This window comes from Plasmodium relictum (assembly GCF_900005765.1).
Source record: "Plasmodium relictum strain SGS1 genome assembly, chromosome: 4".
Lineage (NCBI taxonomy): Eukaryota > Apicomplexa > Aconoidasida > Haemosporida > Plasmodiidae > Plasmodium > Plasmodium relictum.
Window position 1 is genome coordinate 172294 of NC_041682.1, and position 12160 is coordinate 184453.

Below are 12160 nucleotides of genomic sequence, written 5' to 3' on the forward strand. Positions count from 1 at the left end.
TCTTTGAGATTTTTTTATTATTATACATTAAAAAAAATAATAATAAAATAAAATAAAATGAAATTATTGTATAGTGAGTTTTTTTTTTTTTTTTTTTGAACTCGAAATTTTATATTTATTTATAAGTATGTAAAAAAAAAAATTGGGAAAGAACATTAATAAAGGTTATAATAATTTTGATTATAAATTAAATATACTTTTCAACTATTCTTAATTTTTAAAAATTCTGTATAATTAAATTCTTTTTGTTTTTATTTTTATCTTTTATAATTATTTAATACATTTTATTGAAATATGAGGCTTACATTTATATAATTATTTAACGTATTTTAATTTTAACTTTATATTTTTAATGATATTTAATTTTAATGTATTTTAATTTTTGTGAATTGTAAAAATGTATAGTTTATAAAGTTATATAAATATTTCTTCTTTAAAAATTGTCAATACTTTATATATTTATTTATTTATTTTTTTTTTTATAATGATTCATAAAATTTTCAATTAAATAGTAAATATGTATATATCATTGTTTTATTTTCATTTTCTTTAATTCCCATATTGTGTGTAAATGAAAAATAATGAAGAAATAAAAATTTCATTTTAATTTAAAAAATATTTGAAACATAATGTTTATTTAAAAAAAAAAAAAAAAAAATACACTAAATACAAGTTATTACAACAAAGAATAAAAAATTAAGAAATTTTTCTTTTTTTTAAGCTTATTCTTAACAGAAATTATTAGCCTATATAATTGTAACATTAATACATACGAATTAAATTTTTTTTTTATTCTTATATTACTGTTTAATATTACATTTAGATATTAATATTAAAGAAAATAAACTTAAAATTAGAAAAAAAAAATATAAAACTTTCATAAATTTTTGTTACAGAACTATTTTTTTGTTAATATTTTTTAAAGGTTTTATTTTTGTAATTTATAAAAAAGAAAAAAGAATATATTAAATAATCCTCATTAAATATTAAAAAACCTATAATTTTTTTAAAAAATTAAAATACAATATTATTATTTTTATTTTATTTTATTTTTTTTGTTATTTGTAGCTCAATGAAAAATATAGATCTTTATTAAAGGATTAATTAATATATATTTTATTATTTACTTAACTTGTATTTTTTATTTTATTATTTTCCTTACTTATATATTTTTTTATTTTATATTTTTTTCTCTTATTTATCCTATATTACAATTTTATTGTGATGATCAATTCATGTGCAACTTATTTTATACATTTATTTTATAATATATTTTTATCTTCTTTAAATATATATATATATATATATTATTAAGCACTAATACAATTTTTTTCCTTTTTTTTTGTTTTTATCTTTATATATATATATATGAAATTGCATATTATTTTTTAATCAAATTGTTTTTGTTAAAAAAGGAAAAAGCACTTAAAATGGAAGAGGATAATGATTTTGAGGTGGAAAATATATCAAACATAGATGAATTAGGCATACTAAAAATTTCTGAAAATTTGAATAAAAATGAATATAATGAATTGACTGATACAAAGAGTTATATTAATGATAACTCGAAAAGAAATATAAATGATAAAAATAATAATATAACAAAATATAAAAATAGTAATGACTATGATGAATCAGAAGATAATGTAGATAATTGTTCAAGTTCATATGTTAAAAAGAGTAAGACAAATTCAAAAAATGTTAATAATTTAAAATATATTAATAATAATTCAAATATAGATTCAAATGTTAATGAAAATAAAAGTACTAAATTAAATAATGATATAAATTTAAACAGTGTTAATAAAAATAAAGCTAATTACGAAAAATGTATTAACGATATAGTAAATAATAATAAAAATAAGGTTAATACTAACATTTACAATAACAAAAGCGATAACAATATTATTTGCAATAATAGCCTTGATGGTAATACAAATAATAATAATAACAATAATAATAGTATTTACTCTAATGATAGTAATAATAATATAAATGATAGTGATATAAATATTAATAATAATTTTGATAAAAATATCAACGAAAATAACAAAAATGTTAATTATACAAATAACGGAAATGATCATATTAATGATAAGAATTTAAATAATATTAATAATAATTCTAATAGAGATACTAATGAAAATAACGAAACTTCTAACAGCATATATAACAATATTGATAATGTTAATAATAGTAATAATAATATCAATGATAGTAAAATAAGTAAAAATAGTAACAATATATATAATAATAATAAGAATAGTAATATAAATGATAATAATAATAATAATAGCAATATAATTGATAACAATATAAATATTAAAAATAATAAAATTAATAATAATGAAATTATTAACAATATAAATAATGGTAGTGATAATATGAATGATAATGATATACATAATAATAATAATAACATCAACGATGATAACAATAACATTGATAATAATCCAAAAGATGATAAAAGTAATAGTAATATTAATGTTGGCAATAATGAAAACGATAATGAAAGTAATATTAATGATTTTAATAATAGTGATAATAATAATAATAATAATGAAAATAATAAATTAAATGATTATAGCCTGAATAAAAAAGATGAATCAAATTATATAGAAAACAGTAGTTTTAAATCATATAGTGCAAAAGATTTAAATTCAGTAGAAATAAAAACTAAAAAAGATAAAACATCTTTAAGTAATTTTTCAAGTTCTATATCTAGATCAGATAGTACGAATAGCAATTTAATAAAAATAAGTCAGAAAAATGAAGAATGGGAACAAAAAAAGAAATGGAATTTTTCATTTTTATTTAAAAATATAAAATCAATAGTTGTAAAAAATTATATTTTTGTAGCTAAAAAATGTGGAATGCCTAATCAGCCAAATAAACCAGGTCCCGTTTTAGCTATAAGTATAGAAAAAGGAAATAAAAATGAATTAAATAATATAATAGTTCAAACACCTTGTGCATATGAAAAATATTCATTAAAAGGAAAGTTGATTCAGCATAAAAGCTTATATCCTTGTACAATTACTTGCATGATAAATGGTAGTATAGGTGGGATAGGGAAAGTGGTTATCTTAGGAACACAAAATGGCTATGTATTAATTTATAAAATTGACAAATTTGAATGTATATTAAAATTAAATACAAAAGAATGCTTAAAAAGATATTTTAGTAATTCTCCAAATAATATGAAAACTATGAATTATATTGGCATAAAAGACAAATTAATGAATTATTATAATAATGAAGAAAATAATAATATGATGAATTTTTCAAAATTAAGTGATTCTGATAATGATTTATCATATCAAATTTCAGGTATCTCAGTTAAATCAACTTTTGCTAATTTTATACATTGGATAATCGCAGGTAATATGAGAGGCTACATTTTTGTATGGGAAGTTCCAAGTGGAAACATAATAAAAATCCTTATCCATCCACTTTATTTTTTTAACAATTTAAAAAAAAAAAATAAAAATAAGTCAAGCAATGATTACTCTTCCAGTTCTAGTGAAAATTTCAGTTACAAAAAAAAAAAAATTCGAAAAAGAAATATAAAAACAAAGAAGAATAATAATCAAAAACATTTAAATAAAAATGTGCAAAACGATAAAATAAAAACACAACGAACGAAACAAAATGATAAACACTTGAAAAAATTATATGTTAACAGTAAAGAGAAAAAAGAAAATAGTTATTCAAAAAAAAAAATGAATTCTTCAAGTGATACTAGTTACCATAGCAATACTGTATCAAAAAATAATTCTAAATTCTACAAGAAATTCAAAGAAAAAAATAGTAAGATAATTTGTGAAGGAAATGAAAAAGGAAATTTCCAAAAAGTTTCTCCAAAAAAAGTAGAAAGAATAAAAACAAAAGAAAAAAATGAAAAAAGTATGGTAATTGATAATTATCAGGATAAACAAAATGATAGAGAAAAATGCGAAAACAATTTGAATTATGAAGATGAGAAAGAAAATGAAAAAGAGGATGAAAAAGAATCAAAAGAAAAAAATAGTGATGAAAATGAGAGTGATGAAGAAAATGATAGTAATAAAGAAAATGATAGTGATGAAGAATATGACAGTGATGAAGAATATGACAGTGATGAAGAATATGACAGTGATGAAGAATATGACAGTGATGAAGAAAATGATAGTGATGATGAAATTGATAGTGAATATGATGAAAATGATATAGAAAATGATCATGATGATAATGAATATCGTAGAAGAGATAATTCTAGTAGTAATTATTTAAGCTATTGTGATAACCTAAACTCCATTGATAGAAATAATAAAAGAATAAAATCAAAAAAAAAAAATCCCTGCCATGAGAAAAATATTTCAAATAAATGTTACGTATCAGCTATACTAGCTGTCACACATAAATATGAATTATGGGTAGCATTTGGTAATGGCTATATAGCTGTTTATGATTTGTATGATTTTCAGTTACTTCTTTATACATGTATTTCAAAAAGTCCAATAATGGATCTAAAATATTCAAAAATATTAGAAGATGTTTTGCTATTAATCGGTAATAACTATTTATCTGTATGGGATACCAAAACTTTAAGGCAAACTAAAAAAATACCGACTAATCAAATTACTAAAAACTCTTCATTATCTACTATTTATTTATTAGAACCACCTAATTCGTGGAAATATAAAAAGGTAGTTCTTATTGCTGGGTGTAATAATGGATCGTTGTGTGTAACTAACATAACAAAAAAAATGGATGGTGATTTAATTTTTTCATATGTTAAAACTTATGATAAATATTTTGAACCTTTTGTACCAATCAGTTATATATATATTGAGCCTAGTATTAATGCTGCTTTTGTTGGAGATGCTAGTGGTGTTGTTTTTACTTTACCAAAAATCCTAAATACTTTAAAGCATGATGATAATTCTAAATAATCTTATTTTATTTTACTTTTTTTATTATAAATCCTTATTAAAAGATTATACAATTAAACCTTAATTCAAATATAATTGATTTGTATCATTTTAATATATTAATTTATATTAGAGCTAATTATAGAATACGTAGTTTTAAAGGCAAAAACGTTTTTAAAATAAAACAAATTTGCAAAATATTATAAATTTATTATTATATTACATATATATATAGATTTTTTTTTTTTTATGTTTTTCAGTGCAACATAAAAGTTTGTAGAATATAAGATTCCAAAAAATTTTTTTAATATATTATTTTTTTATTTTTAATATATACTTTTTTTTTTTTTTATGCTATTATTAGGCTTTTAATACATATGTTATATCCCTTAAAATTAATTATATTCCTCAAGATACATGCCAAATTTATACAATATTGAATAGTATCTTTTCTGCAGTTTACAAGAACAAAGAATTCTTATTATAAATGCATTTATTTTTAAGATATTACTTCATAATTTTATACTTTTGATAATAATAAATAAGAAAAAAACTTATATTCATACTGTATGTATGATCAAAATTAATTTTAAAAAGAGAAAAAAACAAAAAAAATGAACATAAAAATTATTCACCAGAATAAATAGGAGTTTTTTTCTTCAAGTTTTATAATAATAATATACATACTTTAAAAACCTTTCACATAATTAAACATTTTCGTAAATAAAAGTACACATATATAACAAATGAATGATTTATAAGAATTAAAAATAAAACATTTTTTTCTTTTTCTTTTTATTTCATTTTATTTTAATCATTCCTTCCATTAAAAACAAATTTATGCATAATTTATTAATTAAAAAATAAATGTACACACATATATATATATGAAGAAATATTAAATCATTTTATGAATTCATTTTAATTAAATCCATAACCATTTTTGTTTCAAAATCATTATAATTTTTATAGCTACTTATTTCATTCATTAAATTGCTTTCATATTTTTTAAGATAATTAATGTTGTAATTTTTATTATTTTCTTGTTTCATAACCAATAATAATTTTTTTAGTTGATTTTGTCTTCTTTTTCTTTCGTTAAGAGCCTGTATCCTTTCTTGGGTAAGATCTTTCAAATAATCATCTTTTTTATTTAACCATTCATTAAATTTGTTTTCTACGTCATTCTTGACGTACATTTTTTTCTCTAATTCCTCTTCCATTTTACTGACTTCTTCTTCTAATGTATCATGTTCAAATTTATAAATTCTTGTTTTGTCTTTTAATGATTTTAATTTTGTTTCCAATTTGATCCTTGTCTCTTCTTTAAATTGTTTTTCACTTCTTTTCATACTTAACTTTTTAATGTTATTACAAATATGCCACTGTAATAAATCTTTCTTTTGTTGTAATAAATTTAGTTCTTTTTTTAAAAAATCATATTGTTCTTCTGCTTGCTTTAATAAATTTTTCAATTCACTATAATTTTCAATTAAACTGTAATTATTCCTAAAGTCTATTTGGTCATATTTTGATTTCGGTTCAGTTTTTATTCCATTGGAATATAGTTTCCCTTTAGAATCAAGATAACGTAATTTTTTTATACTTTTTTTTTTCATTTTATAATTATTAATAAAAGAAAAAGAAAATACAAAAATTAATTTAATTCTTGTTGAAAACAAAAAAAAAAAGAAAAAGAAAAATATAATTAAAAAATATTAAGGAATAAAGATCAAGTAATACTAAAAAATGAAAAGTAAATATTGAAAAACAGTAAAATATCTTTTATTTTTTACATTTTTAATTTATATATCTAATATTTCTGTTAAGAAGTAACAATAAAATAATCTCTATTATTTTTGTTAATTGAAAATATACTTACACATTTATAATTTCATTTATGTTAAAATATCAATCATAAGTTTCTTTTGTATACAGAAATAAAAAAGAATAAAAAATGAAATAATATAACAATATTAATTATGTTATGATTTCAATATATATCAATTAAGTTTGATATTGAAAATTTTATAATAATTTATTTAACAACATACACATATTTTTCGCGCAATTAATCTCATAAAATAAAAAAGAAGACAAAAATACTATTATTTTCCATTATTTCATATTATACCGTTATTACACGTTAGTATTTTTATTATAAGCAAGCTTTTTTTTTTTTAATGACCTGAATTGTACATATTTTTTAATGTAAATTATTTATTTTTTTTTTTTTTTTTCTACAAAGCGAAATGAACTTAAACTTTAATTATACTTTACATTCCTACATATAATAAAAACTAAAATTACAAATATTCTTTAAATATAGCTTAAAGTCTTTTTTTCTTTATACATTAAAAATACATCTATACATGTGTATAGCAAAGAAAATATGAAAACTGTGTATAAGTAAAAATACAGTTTATGTTTTTTCGTTTAGTATACTTAATTTAAAAAAAAAAGGAAAAATAATAAACTTCATTTTTGTTATAATATTTCAATTTACAATAATTAAATTTTTTGCATATCAACTTTTAAAATATATATATATATATAAAATATAAAATTAAATAGACAATATATTGTTCAGTAATGCACAATTTTTTCAGTAATTTAAAAATTATTATTAATTTTATTGTATATTTATATAATTAAATACGACATACTTGCTTTGAAAAATACTCCTTTATTTCTTTTTAAAATACATCTTTTTTTATAATCAAGAAATATACATAATTCTATTTTATGGTTTATATATATATTAAAAAAGATAGATAAAACTAATAATAAATAAAATTTTTTTAACATTCTTTAAATTTTAAAATAATTCTCTTTTTAGTAAGTAAAACATTTTCTGATTAGAACTTTATTTTGCTCATTACAATTATAATTATTGAAATTTATACTATACGTTTTTATAAAAATTTTGTTCTTTTTAGTCATAATCTCTTAAATAAAGAATAAATTCTAAGTTTAACAAATCTAAAAATAAAATAATGTTATCTATTTCATTTTTCATTTTTTATTATTATTATCATATTATATTTTTTTTTTAATGTGCACAAAGATTTAAATTTTTTTTTTTTTTTTCTTTTTTCTTTTTTCCTTTTTCTTTTTTTTTATCAAAATTTAATTTTTTTTTTTATTAAACTACATAGTTTTAACTTAATTTTTTTTTTAAAAAATATAAACTCAATTCACCTTTCTTTTTTTTATTCTTCTTTTTAACGACTTTGCTTTCATCATAAGTAACTACATTATCTCAAGGAATGCTTTAAGTGCATAAATAACAATATATATATATAACTTATGTTTTATTAGTTATATGTTTTTTATTATGTATAATGGGAATAATTGGCTCTTCTCTTTCTAATAATCAAAATAATGCCTTTCATGATTCTCCTGTAAGGTTTTAAAAAAATGAAAGAAACAATGCTTTATAACTTTTATTATATATATATATATATATATATATATATATATATATATATAGTTTACTAATCTAAAAATGAGTATAAAAGAAGCAGAGATATAAATGAAATATCTTACCATGATAATTATTTTTATATGTGATATTTTTAAAAATATAGAATTGTATATATTTTTCAAAATGTTTTATAATTTTCATTTTGCAAATTCACAATTTTTTTTTTTTTAAGCATCCCCGAATTATTTCATTAAACCCATCTTATAATAATGTAAAAATATAATTATAAATTAAAAAAAAAAATAATTATTATATATAAGAATAGGTTTATTTAAATTTGTTTTTTTTAAATTATGTTTCTTATTAGAGATCAGCAAATGAAAACTTGTGTGATTTAATATCACAAGGACCAAATATAAACATTCAGAAAACCTCGGTTGTTCGAAATTCTATAAATTTACGAAGAAAAACATTAAAATTAGTAAATAATGGAAATAACGTTTATTTAATAAATTTTATTTTTGATTCACTATATGATGTAGAAATGTCTATTTATTTTTGTTGCAAAGAAGAAATTTCCGAAACACAGGAAGCATCGTATAAATTATAAACATAATTTTTTACTTTTATGCTTTATATTATTTTTATTATTTATTAAAATAATTTATATATATATTTATACTTATTTTTAATAAAAATTTTTATTTTCTTATTTCTTTACACTTTTTTTAACTATCATTATGTTTATTTATATGTTTTTTAAATATATATTTAATTGTTTTTTTTTTTTTTTTGTTATTCTGTTTAATAGATATACCCCAACGAAATATAAAACAATTAAAAAAATATTTCCTAAAGAAGTAAATCAAGTATATATAAGTGAACCAGAAGAAGGAATTGATTTGAAAAATATTGATATAAATGATTTAAAATGTAAACCAAGTTATGAATACACTATACCCATTTTAATTGTTCTAAAATCTATAGGATCATCTATACCTCAAGCACAATTTAATTTTGCCTATATACAAGAAAATGAAATAAAAGAAAATAATAATGGAAATGATAAATATAAAATTGTTCTTTATAGACAAAAAATACAATTTGGTAATAGAAGTTTTGAAGTTCAAGAAATATTTGGTATAGAAAAATCTAATGAGGCACAAACTGATCCTGTTAACAATTTTTTATCAGGGAGGTATATTACAATATAATTTAAAAAAAAAAATTACATTGATATTTAAATATAGAATGATACATACAAGTATATATATATATATATATATATATATTTTAATATTTTAAAAGGGAATGTGTAATATGCCTTTCTGAAGAAAGAGACACAGCTATTTTACCATGTAGACATATGTGCCTCTGTAACTTGGTAATTTGTATTTTATCTTTATATAAATTTCTTTAGTATCATTATTATAATTTTCTTTTCTTTTTTTTCATTTTTTTAAAGTGCGCCAACATTGTTAGAATGCAAAATACAAAATGTCCTATTTGTAGGCAAGGTATAATGAAAATATTTCGATTTTTTATATAAAATATAGTATAATTCTATTAATGATAATAATAAAATAATTAAAAAAAATAAATAAAACAAATTACCAATATCCCATTTTGCATATCACTTTTATTATTAAATTTTACAGCTGTTAGAGGTTTACTACAAATTTCTATTGAAAATAATAAAGTTACTAATAATACATAAAATGAAAAGAAGTTTTATTATTTAGATATATATTCAGTAAGAATATAAATAACTTTATTTTTTGGATTTTATCTGATTTTTTTAAAGGAATATTTAATATTTTCAACATTCTCCACTTATATAAAGTGTATATTTAAGAACATTATTTTACAATCATTTTTTTTTTTTTTTGTTATTTCTTGGCATTCTTTTTATTTGTATTTATTTATAGCTAATTTTTTTTCTCTCTAATGAATTAACTTTTATAAAATTTCTTTATAATGTAGATTTTGCATTATCTTTAATGAAATATATATACCAACATATAATTTAATACATAGAATGCTTATTTCCCCTTTTTTTTTTATTTTTGTGAATATTTTTTTTGGTAAATAATTTTTAAAAACTTTTACATTTAAAAAATTTTTTCTAAAAAAACTTATTCTTTCTTTTTTAAAAGTAAATGTCAATAAAATATAAAAAAAATTTTATGAACTTCACAAAATATATATCAAAAAGGGATAATATATGAGTATATTTTTTGAAATTGAATTTTATATATTTCTTTTTTTATCTTTTGTTAAGACAAATTTTCAAAAAATACTTGAGTCATATGGTAAGAATGAAAAAAAAATAGAATTAAAAAAAATATTTTTTAGTAAAATATAGATTTTTTTCAATATTAATGAGAAAGCAGTTTTCCATTAAAAGACCAAAAAAAAAAAAAAAATGCAACATTAAAGTGTTTATTTTAATTAATTTTCGTTATGTTATTTACAACACATATATTTATAATATGAATAACTATATATAATAAAATTATCAGAAAAAGTTCGCTTGTTGCTAGCGTAAAACGTTTTAATACATTTTGTATTATTAATATATATATAAGTTATTTTTATACATAATATTCATTTTATAATTTCAAGTGTTTATGCACTGTCTTTTAATTTACATGAACTTTTTATATTGAAGTGTTTAAATCGATATCAATAAGTATTTTAATATTTATGGCTTCTGTAAACATACTTTTCTTATTTGTACTTTTTCTACAATGTTTGAATTAATTTTTCATGGAATATTTTCTAATTTAATTTTAAATTGTATCTTTTTTTTTTACCGTAAATTTTTTTACTATACAAATTTTTATATAATATATATTTTAATAACATTTGCATGCTATTTTTGTTTCCTTAACTTATTTTAAGTATTTCATATAATGGGCCACATAATTAGAAACATTGTAGAAAAAATTAATACAACATTTTAATTTTCTTTTTTATCACAAAAATATCTTACTTTTTATTGCATAGGAACATATAAAAATTTATAAACCTTTTTTTATATTTTAGGTTTACTAAATAGTGCATGTCGGAATATATATTTATAAACTATATAATTAAAATAAATTCCGTTACCAAAAAGAAACACTTATCAATTATTTCTTTTATTTCTAAAAATTATAGTTAAAAAGAAAATTTTTTCTTTATTGTATTCATTTTTTTTACAATAATATTAAAAAAGAAAGGGAGAAAAAAAAAAATAAAAAAAGAAAAACAGAAAGCGGAAAAGAAAAAAGAGAAAAGAAAAGCAGAAAGAGAAAAAGAAAAAGAAAAAGAAAAAGAGAAAAAGAAAAGGAAAAAGAAAAAGAAAAAGAAAAAGAAAAAGAAAAGGAAAAAGAAAAATATAATGAAAAAGAAAGATATATGAAAGGAAAATAAATAAAAAAAAAAAATCAAAATGAATAAAAAAAAAATAAAAACATAAATAAAAGATATATATGAAAAATAAAGTTAACGTAAAAAAAAAAAAATAAATAGAAAAACATAATATTCAGAAAAAAAATTAAAAAAAAAATTCATATTTTAAGTTAATGCAGAAAAAAATAAAATAAATTAATCATTTGCTATATTTATATTATAATGTATTCTAAATATAGCATGTGCTAATTTTTTACAAGTGCTTTATGCTTTAAGAAAAAAAAAAAAAAAATAGAATTTTTTAGATTCACTTTTTTATAAAAAATCATTTTTTCTTTTCTTAATCTTTTATTTAAATAAAAAAATTTTAATTATAAAATTAAAATAGCTGTTACTTTTTACAAAAAAAAAAAAAAATAAATTT

General features: G+C 17.8%; 3 protein-coding genes across 3 annotated transcripts; 2 read left to right on the forward strand and 1 right to left on the reverse strand.

Moving 5' to 3' along the window:
- Positions 1-1430: 1430 nt before the first annotated feature.
- On the forward strand, positions 1431-4934 carry PRELSG_0404700 (conserved Plasmodium protein, unknown function; the record flags this gene model as incomplete). Its single annotated transcript, XM_028680184.1, has 1 exon — positions 1431-4934. The coding sequence occupies one exon, from the start codon at positions 1431-1433 to the stop codon at positions 4932-4934; it is 3504 nt and encodes a 1167-aa protein (XP_028531706.1).
- An 887-nt stretch (positions 4935-5821) lies between these two features.
- Positions 5822-6532, reverse strand: PRELSG_0404800 (conserved Plasmodium protein, unknown function; the record flags this gene model as incomplete). The annotated part of the gene is made up of 1 exon (XM_028680185.1): positions 5822-6532. One exon carries the CDS (start codon positions 6530-6532, stop codon positions 5822-5824), a length of 711 nt encoding a protein of 236 aa, XP_028531707.1.
- Positions 6533-8257: 1725 nt separating this feature from the next.
- On the forward strand, positions 8258-10057 carry PRELSG_0404900 (RING zinc finger protein, putative; the record flags this gene model as incomplete). Its single annotated transcript, XM_028680186.1, has 7 exons — positions 8258-8317; positions 8573-8611; positions 8708-8937; positions 9152-9538; positions 9649-9724; positions 9806-9857; positions 9999-10057. 7 exons carry the CDS (start codon positions 8258-8260, stop codon positions 10055-10057), a joined length of 903 nt encoding a protein of 300 aa, XP_028531708.1.
- Between the last annotated feature and the right edge of the window lie 2103 nt (positions 10058-12160).